Below are 18,001 nucleotides of genomic sequence, written 5' to 3' on the forward strand. Positions count from 1 at the left end.
GTGATGGTTGTTGCCTGAGCTGCAAAAAGTGCCATTCAAGTGCTGTTACAACACTATGCTTGTGGCTTTTTGCTAAAAACAGCTTTACACAACTTTTTTTGTTGGGGTTTTTTCCCTTTACTGTTTTTCCTGTGCCTTTAATCAAAAGGGGAGGTGGTTTTGTGGTTCTTCAAAAGGGAGGAGGCCAAGCGTAAATGTAGGGTTCTGATTTAAAATACCCAGCTACTATACTAGAGATTAGGACTAGGACTTTGTGTCTTTTTCAAATGCCACATGGGATTTTCTTAGTGATAGGAATAGGTTTCCAAATATTTATGCCTGTATAAAAGAGTTATTTTTCTTTTGATGCCTTGATACATACCTGTTCTCTGGAAAGTGCTTGTTTAATAATAAAGCATATGCAGAAAATTAATATGTTCATGAAGCCACCTGTACTAGAACACAATCTTTTCTTTTTTAAAGGACTAATAAAATTCTTTTAAAATGTTTCCAGTAAATTTTCTTAGATTCACTGAGAATGTTTTCATTGTTAAGAAATAGTTTTACATTTTTGGGAGCATCTCTGCATGTGCACAAGTCACCACTTCAGACATGATTTTGACCCTAACCTTTGGCTCCTCAGTGCAGTTAGAACTGTTCAGGCAATGCTACGTGAAGTCAAACCTTATTTCAGTTGCTCAGGAGCCAGCAGGGTGGGGCTCTAGCTGGCAGCTCAGCCATCCAGCTGTGGGAGGACATGATAAGTATGCACATAAGGTTAGTTAATAAGTCATTTTAATGCTGTTTTTCTTAGATATGGAAGCACTTGCAATAAGTGATTATGGCCCTTACTTGGAGGGAGTGACCTGTATCTGGAGAAGTCTTTGTTCAGTATTTTTAATTAGTGATGTAATGCTGCACCAGACCCTTATCAAAGGTGGAAATCAGAGAGAATAGATCCCACTACAGCAGTAACCCCATGGTGATTGTTTGGGACCAAAGACCACAGTACTATGAATAGCACATTGATTTAGTGATAAGTAGTCATGTTTGAAATTGTTTTCTCTTTTCTGTCAGCCAGGCCAGATGATTGAATAATGGCAGGGGTTTACTAAGATGGTGACTTCAAGATCTCTAGAAATAAAGTTTTTTTTCATTGCTTTATAAGGATCAGTATTGGGAATTTTCTTCATTGTAAAGTAGCTACCTCGTGACAACTGTAGCATGGGGTTTGTTAGGGTTTTCATTGGTTTGTTAGTTTGTTTTTCATTTTACCTGGACTGTCAAAATTTTACTCTAGGCATGTGTGTGCATATAAAGTAAAATGCCACAGGTGTCCCAAGATGTGCAGAAGTGTTAAAGCTCTGAAAGCTCTTTTTTACCTGCTTGATTTGGTTGGCTGAAAAGAATGCTGTTATTGTAACTCAATAAAACTGTGGAAATACATGAAAGCAGTATTTTGGAAACAGAACTGAAAGTAACATCAGGATAGGAGTAATACTGTCTTACTGCTGCTAAATAGTGCAGTTCACCAACACCTGCCTGGGAATCCTGTCTCTGACTTTGGAGTAGCTCTATCAGAGGTCTTAGGAGTGCAAATGTAGATGATTTTCTAGTGCTAGTAGCAAAGTGAAAATTTTGGTCCCTCAAAAGTGTCTGTTCAGCTACCATTTGGTTTTAGAAGCACCTAATGTGTTAATGAGTTTCCTGGTAGAAACACATCTGTCAAAAGCTCTGCTTGGTGCAGATAAACCAGCGTGATAGACTTGGAGGAAAGGAAAGCTTGGGAGCCTCCTGGTGCTGTGTTAGTGACACAGAGTGGCTCTGAGCTGTGCCAGGCTGCAGCAGCTCCACACCAGCTGTGCCTCCAGGGCAGCATCATCAGCCAGGCTGTTTTCTCTGCCACCTCCCTGCAGACCCTGACCTGCTGAGAATGCTGCAGTAACAAGGATTGCCATCCTCCAAGGAAATTAGGTACAGCTGGAGGGGTGCAGCATCTGTGACTGTAACTGTCCTGCTCATTTAAGAAACCAAGGGCTTTTTCATGGCTTTTCATGGCACAGTCCAGCCACACCTCTATTGCTAAAACCTCTTCTTCCCTTAGCAGGGCAGACTTCCCCTTACTGATTTGGAGACCAGGACCTGCCCTGTTTCTGCTCCACTCAGGAGACTGCTGAAAGCCAAACCCATGCCTTTAAAGTGCACTGAAAGTTGAGTGAGAAGTCCCATGGTCAGGTCTGTTTCCTGGACCTTCTACTTGCCAAGGCACCACTGTTGTGCCCAGGATGTGGCCTGTGACAGGCTGCCTTTCTCCTGCAGAATGTGCAGTCCCTTTTTGGTGTCACCCATCTTGCTGCAGCTCTCAGAAAACAGGGGGCAAGGGTAGGCCTTGATTTACAATGGCATCGTTACTTTTATGCAACAGCACTGAACACATGCACTTTTATCTTTTCCTCAATCATCCCTTTTGCCATGTAGAAGAACAAAGTGATCCTGGCACTGTGAACAAATTTAAACTACTGTAGAATGACTAATCATTTCATTACACATGAAGCCATTTTTCATGCTTGTTACAGAAACTGTAAGATTGCAGGAATAGAAGTACCTTCTTTTTGTGGGTAAACTCCTTATATTTTAAGAGGTGAAATCAGTCTTGATGATATTCTCCAGTGCTCTGTCCTGAATGCTGGTGTCTGTTTTGAGTTACTGTTCTGATCATTCAGGTCTGTAATTGGAGTGGCAATGGTCTGTAATTCTTAGGGGAGGCACAGCAGGAGCTTCTCAGTGGGTTTGCCCTGCGGTTGGGTGTACTTTGGGACAGCAGATGTTGATGGTGCAGAATTACAGGCCATGTGCAGCTTGCTCAGTTCCAGCAATGTGCAGACTCCCAAGCCACACGTGTTGAGGGAGCTGCAAATAGCCCTGTGAAGAGCTGCACTGAAGGCAGTGGTTACGTGGGGAAAGAGGCATTCCTTTCAGCTGGGATATGGACATGCCCATGAAGGCCAGTGATTTGAACAAATACTAAAATGATAAATGTCTTAAACAATTTTAGTGAGGTTTGATAGTCACAGAGTTGTTCTGGAGTTAATTTCGAACGAAAAAAAACCTCAAGAAGTGACTGCAATTTGTACAAAAAATTGTGTAATGAAGGGTCTCTTAGTGTAGTAACTATGTTTGTTGTTCTTGGTGTGCAGACATTTGTAGATCTGCTTATGTAGAAATGAGGAACAAGAACATACCTTTAAATATGATATTTTTAGCAGAATGCTATTGTTTTACTCCCATCTTTAGATAAGAAATTGTAATTTTGTAAAGAATTTTAAAGGCAGAAACTATTGTGTCCTACCTGCTGCTGATGCAGGAGAGTTCCATCCTTGTTTGTGTTGCTGCATAAGGTGCCTGGACAAAAAGGTGAAATTGGTGTTCCGAGAGGAGCCTGCTCTGTGCTTTCCAAGTCACAGTCTCTGGCATCCAGGGCTCGCTCTTTTGTTGGATATAGTGGCTGTATTTAAAGGATAGGGGAGAATCATGAAATGGGTTCACATTAAAAGTGAATTTTACTTCTGGTTCTTACTGAACTGTTTTTTCCTTTTAAAGATGACACTGCAATTCTCACCAAGTTCAAGCCATCGCAGTCAGAAGGTACCGTACTAACCCACATTACACTTCCTCCCCTCTCTCTGTGCCCTCTGTCCTTTCTGCTGGGAGCCCCTTGGAAATCAGCCTTCAGTTTATGCGAGTCCTTGATACCACATATGGGCCAGGCCTGTTGCAATGTGATTTGCAAGTCAATTGGTGGCTCTCCTGGTGAAGATCTAAATTGGGCATTTCTGTTCTGGTGCTTGTGGTTCTGGGCTGGGGCTCCTTCACACCTTCCTACATCACTTGTGCATTGCTTGTGCTGCTCTGGGTCAGGAGTCTCCTTATGTGTTTTTCAAGGAATGAACATCGTAACTATGTTGTACTTTTCAGTTAATATGCTTTGTGTTTTCACCCTATGTGCTGCTCTGTGGTTATTCAGGTTTATTCATGTGGACCAGAGAGGATTTCCTTCTGCAAATTGCATAAGTAATCAACTGTGGTATTGGGAAAGCATTTAAAATGTGGGTCTCTGAATTATATTTCTTCCTGATGTTGGACTTTCACAGTGACAGAAAGGATAAAATCCAGAAAATAAATGCAAATGCTGCAGTAGGCCATAGAACAAGTTTCCTTGGCAGCACAGGCAAGCTGCATGTTCTGCTGCAGGGACAAGTGCCAGGCTGTTTATGGGCTGGAGCTGGAGGGCTGGGGGACGGAATGTTTGGGCTTTCTGCCCCAGGGCCCTGGGCTCGTGCTTTGGGCTCCATCTGCAGCAGCCGCCGGTGTCCCAGGGCTGTGCCACTTGTGTCCCAGGGCTGTGCCACCCAGGGCTGTGCCACTTGTGTCCCAGGGCTGTGCCACCAAGGGCTGTGCTCCCCTCCTTTCATCCTGGGCAGCTGCTGAGTTTGCATAAGCTCACAGCCATCCCTGTAGAAAGGCAGAGCCTCTCCTTAAGGATATTCTTGCACAAAGTTTCTTCTGTAAGTTACAGTGACTACTTTTACAGTTGTTGTGCTCAAGACTCTGTGTTACTACAATATTCTCCCATTATGTACTGTTTATTTCTCCAGGGTGTTAGATGTTTGTGTGATGTTGGGAGGTGAACTGAATTCAGTTCTGTGCTGCAAACCTTTTCCATGTCTGGTGCTCTGTCTTACACCACAGTCCCTGTAGCAGGTGGGATGTATTTGGATAGGAAGACTGATCCCCCATTATTTACTTTCACACTAACTTTTTAGAGATGATTTAACACTTGTCTCCATACTCATTTTGGCGTATGGAGACATCTTTCTACAAGTGCATAAGTAAAACTCAAGTATTCAGATTGTAGCTGTTAATACAGATTTTGCAGGTCTCGTTTGTTTTAGCAGAATAGCATGCAGCAGCTTTAAATGTCTTGGCATTCAGAAGCTTACTTACTGTATTTTGCATACCATTATGTTCCATTGCCCAGTTTCTCATTATATTGTATGTAGGCTTATAAAATTCAGAGGCCATTTTATGTAAGTGAACTTAGAAAAAGAAAAAAAAATGTAAGAAACAAAATGCACTCAAGCTCTACTTAAATAGCTTAGTATTTGATTTCAAATAACTAGTTTATATGCTACCTGGATACAATTTTGACATCAAATATTTGCAGGTTACAAAAAAAAAAAGGTAGATTTGTTTCAGGAGTAGGAATAATCTAAGTGTAGTTGTCTGGACGGTGGCCCAGTGTGAGATGGAGCAGCTGGTTAGTCTGTCCAGGCTAAGCTGTACTCAGCAATACTTCCCTGATGGAGGAAGGAGTAAGGTGAATACTCTTTTTTGAAAGAAAGAGACACCATTATTAGATGCCTGCTTTAGATTTTGATGAGCTGTTTTCCAAACTGCTTATCCTTTTCCATTGGTGGTGGGAATTGTTTAGAGGCCTGATTTAGGATACTGATGTGTTGTCTAAGCCCCAGAGAGATGGATGTTTACAAAACCTTCTGGGAGCAGGAGTCTATGGCTTGTGGCTCAGAGTTGTTACCCAGGGGAAACAGCTGATGGAGTAAGTTCTGAGGCACAAAACCAGTCTGAGGTTTGGAAGGTACTAAATGTGATTTTCCCCTTTAATGTTAACATGTAAGTGACAGTGTCTTTAATGAACTGACTGTATTTGTGGGAGAGTCATGTTGGAGTTCACTACTGTTGTTAAAATGAAAGTTGGGGTTTTTTGTTTGGTTTGTTGTTGTTTTGGGATTTGTTTTTTAAACAACAAGAAGCTTAGTATGTTAAGTTGATATTACTGTTCTTGATTTGTTGTCATACCTCCATTATGTGGGCATAACGAGGTTGGGCATCGTTAACCCCTTAGCTAAAGCCACTCCCTTATTCATTGTCTAGCAAGCCATCCCATTGCAATTGAGCTGCCCTAATGAGGCAGCAAAGCTCTGGCTGTGAGACCCCCCTACAGTAACCTGGCAGATACTTGAAACAAGAGGGATATGTGATGACTACAGAGTTTTGTTTGTCACAGTTACAAATATGTGTCTGTGACTGCAGGGTTACACCAAGGTAGTTCAGACTCAGTATATTGCCTTGCAGCATTTTTTCCCTTTAAATGACCATTCTTAAAGATTTTATGTGACTGAGTCTTATTTTCCACCTTTTGCTTGTTCGTAGTTCCATACCTTCAAGGTCCACATAATTTTCAGGTAAATAATATTTTAAAATAAGGAATGTATTTATGTGAATTTCTCTTTCAATGTTCCCTAGGGGAAGAATGCAATGGACCTTTAAGTGAAACTGTTTCAACTGCAGGCTCAGAAATCCCGAGCAGCTCTGAGGTAAGGTACAGTGTGGATGGTGCCAGCTCAGGTACTGCTGGTGGGAAGAAAGAGTGGTTGCTGTGAAAGACACAATTAGTTTTAAAACTAATACTTCTCTTAGATTGTCTTATTCCTCCTCTTTGTCCATGTGAGCATTTCCTTCCTGTATTGTTTTGAAAGAGCAAAACCATGAATGTGAGACTGACACTGAGTCTTGTAAGAGACTGAGCAGGGTTAGTGCTCCAGCACAGCAGTGGTGGAACAGTATGGACTTAATGGTGTTTCCAGTATTAGTGTCCAAATGATAATCACACCATCATTAAATGTTTGGACAGTTGGAAAAACATGTTTCTGCACAAAGCAAAGGCTTGGTTTTATGCTGGTATTACATTGCTGACTGTGGGGAAATGAAGGCACACAAGTGTTGTGCTGCTGTAGGAACGTTCTGACGGTGCTGCAAGACTCAGGAGAAAGCAAGGGAAGGTTTGACTTACTAGAATACCTTTTTCTTGCAACATGTGCCATATGAAAAGCATCATTAGCTGTTCACTTTTTCACAGTACTTTCTTGCTTAATATGTCTTAAAGAGGTAGCAATGTGTGGTTAGTATTCAGTTAAGAAACAGATTCAAAAAGAATATTGAAAATGTGCATTGTAGAAACTGGTGTTTTATTTTCATTCCTATGTGATTTCTCTGTTGTTATAGGCTTAGGGGAAGAGTTTCAGACAGGAAAAGAATCAACTAGTCTGTCAAAGTAGGGTCTTTCACTGGCCATGAGTACTCATCAGAAATGATGTCTATGAACTGAGTGTTGACAAAGTGCAGCTGTTGTGCTGAACTTTTTAGAAGTAAAACATGCCCTCATCTACCTCAGGGTCAAATCTGGGGATGATCAGATGGAGACAGAACTCAGTAGGGCTTCCTAAATTACACACATCTTTGTCTTCCTAGACCATGCAACCATGTCATCCAAATGTTTTCATAAATCTGTCAGTTCCATCGTAAAACTTGTTCGTATGTTCACTCTGCTGCTTTCTGAATCTACTGCAGGAGTTTTCTCATCATTTTCTCCGGACAAATTTTCGGTGAAGAGCTGTATCAAATACTGCACTGAGCAAGGGCCAGGCATGATCTCCAGTTGTGGTGTATGAGTCAGCATGCCATGCTAAACTGGTTCTGAGTTAGTAATGAGTGTCTCCGAGTGGATGGAGATGACCAGTTCCACCAGAGCTTGAGAGGATTCACTTCCTGACTTAGGAAAGGGAACATGGGAGAAAGAGAGTAATGCATGGGTCATATATGTAGAGACAGGATTTGAACCTTGTTTGAAGGGTGACAGATTCATTATGGAGTGGGAAAGGAGGCTTTGATCTTCAGCACCTTCTTGTCTGAGTAAAGTGTATCTGGTTATCCCCTCAAAAATCTGTCCTCGGTAACTTTATGCAGTCTTTTCTCTTGTTTCTTCTTTTATTTCCTCACATTTTTTCTTCACGATTTGTTCTTAAATATATCAAAGTATTTTAATATTAGCCATATCAATCTGTAGTTGACTTGATAACTTGGTTTTTTTGGTTTTTTTTGTTGCTTTCCTTGCTCCCTCTGAGAGGACTTGTTTGGCTTTAGGTAGTTTGTTTCTGCAGATCAGCTGGTCTTCTGATGTTTGCTTACTTTTAAGTTAGTCCTTCTCTGTGCTTTGCCTTATTCTACCCCATGTCCCCTAATACGTTGTCATTTATGGATTTTTGCTTTCTATGCATTAGCCAGACAGAAAGTTACCGAGTTACTCTTTATGTTCCTGCCCAGTTTCATGCTCTTACCACTCAAGGCAGGCTTAGTTCTTGATGATTGATGTCCTGGATATTCAGGTTAAGTCTATACTTAAAGTTTTTCTATGAATTCATTCCAGTAGTAAGGCAGTCCCTAAGATTTATGGGATTTTTTTTCATACAGTGCTGATCTTTTGTCCTCATGTGTTGTCACAACTTCAGTTGCCTTCTGTATAAACTGGAAGAATTTCTTTGCCCTCAGTCCTGTGCTGGGCTGCCTTTGACATCCTCAGTGCATTCCTGTAGGAATTGAACAGGTTCTTCTATCCCAGCATGAAAGACAAGCTGTGGTTTCTCCTTTTTTCACTTTCTGAGCTCAGCTCAACATGCTTTGTTCTTGTTTTGACAGGTAGCACATTTTTCTATTTAACAATTTTACTTCTGTGATAGGTTGGTAATTTTCTTGTCACTTAACAATGTTTCTGCAGTTGAAAAAACATGAACATTTGGAAGTCTTAAACGAGTGTAAGTAAAGCAGTTTTAAAACAGGAATGGAATGAATGCATGAAAAACACACTGGGAAACAGTTAAATGAACTTGCATTCAGGTCTCTACTTCATTATGCTCAAGCTGTCTTTTCTTTTGGAAGGGAATAAAGATAAGATGCAGTAACAGTGTGTTTCTGCACAGAGAGTACAGAGAAAAAGCAGAGGCCTTATTGCTGATTAGCTACAGAGGAGGGGAAAATTAAATCTGGATTTGATATGGAGAGCAGGAGACATTACCTATCCATGACTCAGTGGTTGGGTTTTTTTCTTTCTTTTGTAATCTGTAAAGGAATAGAGGATTTGGATGTAAGGAGTGATGCAACTAGAACAAAAACAAAGGTGAAAACCAGTCTGTAGTGAAGCCTGCCAACAAACATGCAAAAGCTGGATGAAATCCAGGACTCACAAAGCACCTGAGTCTCCAGTCAGTGGTGCATTTGGTCCTTCAGGATTTTGCATTCTTGCTTATTTCACCCTGGCTTTTTTCCTGGGTGTTTTGGGGTTTTTTAATCTTTTTCTTCTTGAGTCTCTGTATTTTTCTTATTATTTAATTTCCTACAAGAACACAAGAAAAGAGATCACTCACAGTTCAACAGCTATTTATATGCCAAGCCTTACAGCATAAATCATGTCTCGATGTCACTCAGGGAAGCAGGAGATGTTTTCAGCAAACTGGAGAAGGGGTGGGGGGAAAGATTGGAAGGGCACATTTTCAAATGAGTGCTGCAGTGGGAACTGCTTGGAATTATGTCCTTGTTAAATCAGAAACACACAGACAGCTGCTTCTGGTAGGGGTGGGCAGCTGTCCTCAGTGAGTTTTTACATAGAATCTACCTGAGTCAGTCTTTATGGAGTTCCTGTTCCAAGAAATACATAAATGCCTCTGAAAGTCTTTTCAAGCAAATTAGAAAATGAATGAAATAAACCCTGAGAATTTGTTTTTCCTCTGTGCTTTTGTATCGATGCAGAGAGAGCACTAGAAAAATATGTAATGGTGCATCTGTTCAGGGATTGTAATTAGTTGAGTTACAAAGGAAATGAGGATGAAACCCATGGACACAATAGAGTTCCTATACTTAAGAGGAAAGAAGGTCACTCAATTAATTCAAGATTTGAAGAAAGGTTAAAAAAATTGAATTTGTATGAAATTTCCTAAAATTCGGGCCATTCAAATGGGATAAATGTGAAATTAGTACAGATTTTGTGCAAAATTGAATCCCTGGTTTTTCATTTATGAGCATCTGTAGGAGGTGTATACAGAGGACTGTTTGTCTGCCTGCTATTCCCGTTCAGAAGTACAGAGTAATTTAAAATGCTTGCTTGGTGTCCTATGGCCCCTGCCTCACAGAAGGCAGGTGACTGCACTGCTCTCCAGGTAAGGCTGCAGGACTGTGCCCTAATCCAGCTCTGAGGAGTTGGCAATTAATTGTGCACACTTACACATACAATTTTTCACCCTTCAGTGAATTTCACAGCTGGGAAAGACTCACTAACAATTCTTGTTAATCAGGATTTTCCCTGTAACTTGATCATGAGAAAATCTGGGAATTCAAGCCAGGTTAGCAGAAGTAGGTTGGCAGAGCTCCATCAAATGTATTAAAGCAATGCATTTTACCAAAATTAGGGGTCTGACATGTAGATTATTGGGTGTTTTTTTCAGAGCAGCAGGTGCTGCAAGTGTTCCAGATTAATTGCTGGGAGTTTTTTCACAAGAAACGCCATTGTAACGTACATTACTTCTCATGCTTGTTCATTTCTCAATTCAGACAGGTGGAGTTTCAAGTAGAGAGAAACATAAAACACCATTATCAACAGAGTGAAGACAGCCCAAATTGGTTTCAAAATCTAGATGGAAGTGCTAAAAGACCTCTTCCAAGTCTAACAAAAACACAGGCTGAGGGCTATTTTGGGCAGAGCCTTCTGGGAGTGGATTGCAGAGTAAGGACAAGCCCAACACTGCTGCCACTACTGCCAACCTTCTTGGGTTTCATGCCAACAAAGTTGGGCTGTTTGAGTTGGTTCCTGTTTTGGGGACTGTGTGTTGTCAAGACTGGAGCCCCTTTGTGCTGTGCACAGGTTTTGGCATATCATGAGAAGTGATGTGCTTCTACAAGAGTACTGGAAATGCAGAAGGTTTGAGCGCCAGTTTTTCAATAGTTAACCCCAATGACCTCAGCTAATTAATTTGAGACAGTTGTCCTGAGAGCAGGGTGAGTTCCCTGGAGAACAGGAAAGCGTTTCACAGAATGCACAGGAATGAACAAAGGCCTCTGCCACCTGAGTGTTTCACTGAACCTGTTGAAGTTTTACCTCTGTGGGCAGTGAGGCCCAGGGGGTGGCTAAAACCTGTACTTACATCCAGCCATGGAGGAGTGTGGGGTGGAGAACCTGGATAAAAGCAGAGTGAGGAGTCCCAGTGTGGATGGAGAGGTGTGTGCAGGGGAGAGGGCAGCACTGAGGGCAGGGCTCTGCTTTCATGGCCCTTCAGTCTGGTCAGTACTTTACATGGCAGGTATTTACAGGGTACAGTTGGAGAAAAACTTAAGTGTCTCAGCCCTTAGTTCTCTACTAATTGAGCAGGTGTTTCCAGTAGCATCAGTGACGTGAGGATTAGACCTCTAAACCCAGTTCAGACTGTCTTAGGGTAAGAGCATAGTGTAGCTATTTATATCTGCACTGGGCCTTGCATGGATTCCTTGCCAAAAACCACATTGATCTCTCTGTGTTTACTGGACTGCATTCTGAAAAGGATGTTTTTGTCTTACTTAGATAAGCAAATATCCTTAAGAAAGAATATAAAGATAGATGTATGTATTACTTGAAGTGTAAACAAATAGCACATTTGTTTCATAACATTACAGAAATTGACTTCAGTGGTTTCTCTCAAGAAAAACTGTAATGAAAGTGAAAAGTATTATTTTCTAATTAAAAAATTAATAAACAGTACTTTATGAAAATTGGATTTAGGCTAATAAACTTCTTGAAATATTGCAGCTCTAAGCCAATAAATGATGGTACAATAATGAAGTGCTGTTAATAAAGTCAGGTGGGGCCTGGCCAGGTGTGCTTCAGAACTGAAGTTGTGAAGCCCTCACCAGTCTCATTGGGCATAACAACTGCAGTTACTGGTAACAATTTACCTTGTCCACACTGGGAGATGGAGCATCTGTTTCCTTGCAGTTGTTTTTGTTCAGTGCACGTTGTATAATTTCAGTTTGTATTTAAAGAAGTGGCCAAGTGAGGGGCATCACATTGTTGTGAATTAGCTCAGTTGGTTAAAACTTGGTTGTAATATTGCCAAGGTCGTGGGTTCAGTCCCCTGTGGGGGCCATTGACTTGAGCTGGACTCGATGATCCTTGTGGGTCCCTTCCAACTCAGAATAGTCTGTGATTCTGTGTGTGTGTGAATGCAGGCTCAGCCATCTGTGCCATGCACACTCTCTCTCTCTGATACCCAAATCACTAAGAGTACTGTTAAAAGTTGCTCTTACCAGCTTGTAAATGGTAATCTGTGCCAACTTAGTTAGGCTTTATTTTTTCTAAAGGGAATGCTGAGGAATACTGTATAACTCTTACCAAGAATTGTAATTAATAATACTTAAAAATCAGTAAATTAATAATACTTAAAAATCATGTAAAAGTTGATGGCACAGGCTGGAGACCAAGCTCATCTGAGGGAGCAGAGATTGGTTGAAACTTTGACTATCTAGACTGAAATCCATCTCTCACTCAGAAGAGCTTTGTAACAACTCAGAAACTACACTGTTTGTTCTGAAGTAGCCTTTGATGTGAAACCCTCCTGTGCGTCCTTGCTAACGACATTATGTTTCTCCCGTGGTGCCACTGGCAGGGCCTAAGCAGCACTGAGACCACTTTACTCATCCCTGAACATCAAGTGGTAAGCAGCAAGCAATATTCATGCCTCCTTGCATGAATTTGTGTGGCGTCCTCTACTCCAGTATGCCAAAACATCCCTCACCAGAAAATTTTCCAGTTTCAAGGATGCCATCCTTCCAAAAAGAATATTTTCTAGCTTATAAAAATTAATTTGGTCTTTCCATTTGTTCCTGGTGATGACTTAAAAGATAAATTCAAGCAAATTGAAAATAAAATAGACAAAATTCAAAAGTTAACTTTGGTGGTGAAAACTGGAAAGTTTGCTTTTTTCTCGTTGTTTTGGTTTGATGGGATATAGGTTATATTCTGACCCTGGTGTTATTAACAAACGTGGGATTCCTTGTTACCATGATGGCCTGAGGGCTCTGTGAGTCAGCATGATACTTTAAAATGTTTTAAAGAGCAAGGAACAAACATTGATGTCATTTGAAATGTGTTGCCCCCCTTCTTTTTTATAGTAGTCTCAAAATAGCCACTTACTGAAATTTCCAGACAAGATAACTGTATAAATTCTCAAATATATCAGAAAATTTAAAGTAATCATTACTGTTTCACGGAGAAAAAGTACAAAACTTCATTTGAGATGACTGAAGAAGTACATGCTGAGGTGTATCGAACCTGTCTGCTTGCTTACATTGGGCTCTGGTGTCTTCCATTAACACCTACGCTCTCTTAGCATACTTTTTATTTTTCTTTGTTCTGCTCTTGTTTATCCAGAGAGGCTTTTTATGTGTGTTTAAATTTCAGTGCAAATATCTCGGTGTCTTAAATGGCTTTGAAATGCATGTTTTGAAGCTTTCAGATTTTAATGTGGTTCAGAATTGAAACACAAGTGAAGGTGGAAAAAGCAGCTCGCAAGTTTTAGCTGGAAGAAGTAAATGGGATTTTGTGTTTATGTGAATGGGCAAGGTTATGGTTTTGTGTGCAGCCTTGCAGCCTGCATGATGTGCAACTGGAAACTGGGATGTGTGGTGTTAGAGGGTCGTTAACACACCTCTCTGAAGTGAGCAACTCTTCAGTTGCACGGATTCCTCCCAAGGAAGAACAATGAAGAGAACGTCATGGAAAGGGGCGCTCTGGTAAAATGGGAACTGGCCTTGCTGTGCATAAACCAGACATTTGCCTTTCAGATTTTCATGACAGTGCCTGTATATTTGCTTATGTTCTGTAAATGCATTTACAGGAACCTTTTGCTTTTGGAAATTCATTTGTATCATTTGTGTATATATGTTTATACAGTTATGTTAAAGTTGCATATAGGCATGTATAAATATATATGTTTATATTTATAATGTTATGTTTAGTATTGCAGCACTTAGATCCACATGTGTTTCCTGTAGCTCTAGGTGTGTTTAATGCAGTTAAGAGAAGGAGTACATAAATATTCCATGCAAACTGGGGATCTAAGTGAAGGTGATAACTTTGGGTTTAAACCACTGATTGTTTTCTACCCTTTCAGTTGTAGAAGCTTTTCTTCTATTTTGATTCAACTTTCAAACTCTCATATTTTTGTTCCTTTCTGTATTCTGAAAGTCTATGCAGTGGATTGCTAACTCATAAATTATGTAATTGCTTTTTAATGTAGTTCTTTTGGTTTTTATGCTGTCCATTTTAAATCTAACTTGCCTGTGTGATCATCAAAGGTATGCAGTTAATAAAATAAATACTTGGTTTGTAGACTATCTTGCAAGCAAGCAGAATGTTACAGATCAGTTTCATTGTAATTTCAGACAGGTTTTTTGCCAGTTAATGTGGGACTGCTATACTGTAACTCCTTGATGTGCTGGTGGGGATGATAGAAACAATTCCATGTTCTAACCATCATAGCCAGAAGTGCTTCCCTGTGCTGTAACTCATGAAGATTATGGGCTCCTTCACCCCAGATTAGTGTTGGTTCCTGCTTTGTTACTGAGAGTACTGCTCTAAACCACTTTCCCACAAAAAAGGAACAAAAAAAGCAGAAGGGGAAGGGTGCTGAGGTCGGAACCTGCAATCAGTCCCAGCTCTGTGACAGAGTTGGACACTTGGGAAACCTTGAAATCTGGGACATTGAATTTGGGATGGATCTTTCAGAAGGTAGGCCCTGAGGAACTTGCACTTTTCTGACTGAATAATAATCTGAAAAGTATTGGTCTGGGACAAGTTGCCCTGTCTTTGAAGCAGGGGCATGGAGAGGGCTGGGATATTTAGTAGCAGGATGTATTTGGAGGAAAGTTGGTGCCTACAAGGAGCAAGCTGTGCTAAGTGACCTGCAAGGTATAAATTTCCTGTTAGGTGGGTGACCACAAATAGAAATCCCTCAGAGTGCTGTAAAAACATACAGGATTAAATCATTCAGGTATAACCTGCAAAACATATTTGCTTTTTGGGTACTGTGGTTCCATTAAACCACAGAGGGGTGGCTGCCCACACTGCCCAAGGCTGCCAGGGCCATGGTGGGCAGGTGAGGCCACCAAGAGAGACAGTGACCTTTCTGTGCCAGTGTAGTGGTTGGTGCCCCTTCCAGCAACTCCCCTGGCTGAGTGTTTGCCTTGGCCCTGGAGAAGTGTGTCTGAGGCACCTGTGGAGTGAGGCAGCCAAGGGCTCCTCTGCAGGCATCCAGTAGTGCTGGAGAGTCCCGATGGCTCTGGAGCGGGGCCACCGGCCAACACTTCCTCGCTGTGCCCACCCCAGTGTGGGCAGAGCAGAGCGTGGGCTCTCACAGCCTTGGGCATCCTGAGCTGTGCTTGTTTTCCATGCTGACAGCTTGGTCTCTGCTGGCACTGGTCTGTTGAAATCAGGGTTTCCTGCTGCAGGGCTTCAGGTCATGGTTCAGGTGAGCATTGCAAGAGTAGGTGGTTGGAGGGTTGTTTGGTTGGACTTGGTCCAATGCCCCAATCTGTGCTGAGTGTCTAGACAGAAATTATTGAATATGGGGTAATTAGAAGTGTTAATATAATTTTGTATCAGTCCCGTCAGTTTGCACTTCCGTAGCCATGTGAAAAGTCTTCATGATAGGCCATTACAACAGTCAGTTAGCACCTCTGCAGGCTGTAAGTACACTTAGTTCATAGACATAATTAGACTATTGAGACTGGAAAGTTCCTATGGGATAGCAGGAGGGCAGTATTTGAACAGGTAGTTTTTTTAAACTTGCTTTGCAGTTGGTGGATTTATTCAACTTTTTGAAAGTGCTGGTAAATGCTGAATGTTTGCAGTAGCACCATTTCCTAGAATCCTACAGTGAACTTGGACTCGAAGTGGCTTCTGGAGGTCTCCTTGGCCAGGCTCATGCTCAAGGCAAGGCTGGCTTAGATCAGGTTGCACAGTGCTGGCCTGGCTCGATCAGGCTGTGTGATCTCTGGGGATGGAGGCGATGCAGGTTCCCTGGGCAACCTCTTGGTTGTACCCATTCCCACCCAACCACACCCCCATATCCAGGAGGAATTTCCCTTGTTGTGACTTGTGGCTGTTGTTTCTTGAATTTTCACCATATGTCTTGGGGCTCCATCCCTTCTGTAATTCCTCACTGGGTATCGTTTAATTATTCAAAAGCTACAGGTTGCTTTCTGTGCTGCCTTGGGAGTTTTAATTTGGTTACTTGTATTGCAGAAGGAACACATTGCAAAGTATTTATTGTGATGAGGTGTAGTTTCATTTAATAACTGCAGGTTGTACAAGGTAATTAATTTGGCTACAGTTCTGTAAAGAACTGTTAGGAAATAAGATGTCCTAATCCGTAATATTTAATGATTCACTGATAAAACCAATGCAAATTACACACTTGTTACATACTCTGAACCTGTAAGTGCATGTGTATGCACAGACCTGCAGGAGAATGCAAGACTGATCTTGTCTTGTGAAATCCAAATGCAGTGCAGTGGAAAGACATAATTTATGGGTTTAATAAGCAGGGCTGTCACTATCCATGATGAATAAGCCTGTGTACAGAAGGAGAGAGGAGTGATAAATACTCCCCCTCTCAAAGCTGATCCAGCAATGACTGGTGCATCTTGAATTGATAGTCAGGCCTTTAATGGCTGAGGATTCTGATATATATTAGAAAATGAGCAAATGTTGATGGCACTAAAGATAAATATTCCCTCACTTGTATTGAGTAATCTAATTATAACTATGCAACACAAACTATTTGGGATACTCCTTTGGCAGAAGCTTTTTTTGAAGTAAATACTATTTATTGATTTATTTCTTTTATGTGTATGAATTTAGTTCACTAGAACAATGTCTGTGCTTACACAATCTCTGTCTTTTTAAGTCATTGTTTGGGGTGGTCTTTTTTTAGGGCAATTCCCAACATTGTAAGTTGTTAGAATGCACTTTGGGGTTCACTGGCTGTAATGCTGAATAATTAATTACTGTTGATTCTGTACAGGTGTGAGTGGTGTTAATTTGATTAAATTAACATCTAAGCAGTTGCAGTTTGCATGTAGTCACAATGATGTTCACAAAGGAAAACCCAAACCTCCCAAGTTCAAAATAGAACAGAAAAATGCGTTTTTTTTCCCCCTGCTATTGGATTCCATGATTTCTGTGAGCCTTTTAATCATGCAAGATTATGTACGGCATTTGGAAGCAAAAGCATATTCTGAGGTAGCTGATCTCAGTCATAAATAGTAGTCTGCCTTAATTGATCTGCTGTAAATATTTCTCAAGAAGAAAAAACACAAAAAATTGCTGACGAGGGAAGGCAAAAAAAGGGTGGCAGTATTTTCAAGAAATACTTTTTTAGCTTCTTTGTGCTACACTGATTTTCAATACAGTGTTTTGTAGCTCCCCAAAGGCCAGGGTAGCTTCAGGAACACAGGAATTCTCCATAAGGAATGGATGTTTCAAGTGGGCAGCTGTGTGGTTCCAGCAGTTACCTGTGTGTCTGATGAAGATGCAGAAAGTTGTGCAACACTATGGAACAACAGGGATTTTCAGTTACTTTTATTTAATTTCAGCCTATCTGAAGATAAATGTGTGTCCTGGTTTATGTGGGTATTACTGCTTGAAATTTTGTCGGCTGTGGAATTCATGGTTGCCATTGGTGGTGTTGTGTGGCAGCAGGTCCAGGGAGTGTAACAGAACCATGCACACACTGTGCATGAGCCAGTGCTTGGTTTCTGCCCCTGCAGACCCACTGCCTTACTGTTCTTTTGATACCTGCTCAAGGATCTGAATGATGGCGATTAGCATTGCAGGAGTCATTGTTTTAAACATTTACTTGTTCTCAAAGCAGATCCCAACACAGCTTTGATGAAAACGACATGGTGGTCATACTGTTTGTGGGCACTTGTGAGCGTTGAAGGCTTTCCTGGCTTTAAGGGGCAGGATTTCTGGCTTGCTGTGGTGGGGGGTTTGTGGCCAGAGCGGGTGGGTGGCCCTTGGAGAGGGCAGTGGGCCTGCTGACTAACTGACCCCTTGTTGGTTGTTCCAGCAGAGTGGCAGGAG

General features: G+C 41.3%; 1 protein-coding gene across 4 annotated transcripts in view; it reads left to right on the top strand.

Moving 5' to 3' along the window:
• ANO5 (anoctamin 5) overlaps positions 1-18,001 on the top strand; it is a 54,765-nt gene that overhangs the window by 6,771 nt on the left and 29,993 nt on the right. The window contains exons 2-4 of one of the 4 annotated variants that reach the window (XM_071559106.1): positions 3,580-3,624; positions 6,304-6,374; positions 12,522-12,569. In XM_071559106.1, the coding sequence (XP_071415207.1) occupies positions 3,580-3,624; positions 6,304-6,374; positions 12,522-12,569 (164 nt within the window). The remainder of the gene's footprint in view (positions 1-3,579; positions 3,625-6,303; positions 6,375-12,521; positions 12,570-18,001) is intronic. The other 3 variants (XM_071559108.1, XM_071559107.1, XM_071559109.1) reach the window with 3 other exon arrangements.

This window comes from Pithys albifrons, chromosome 6, assembly GCF_047495875.1.
Source record: "Pithys albifrons albifrons isolate INPA30051 chromosome 6, PitAlb_v1, whole genome shotgun sequence".
Classification (NCBI taxonomy): Eukaryota; Metazoa; Chordata; class Aves; order Passeriformes; family Thamnophilidae; genus Pithys; species Pithys albifrons.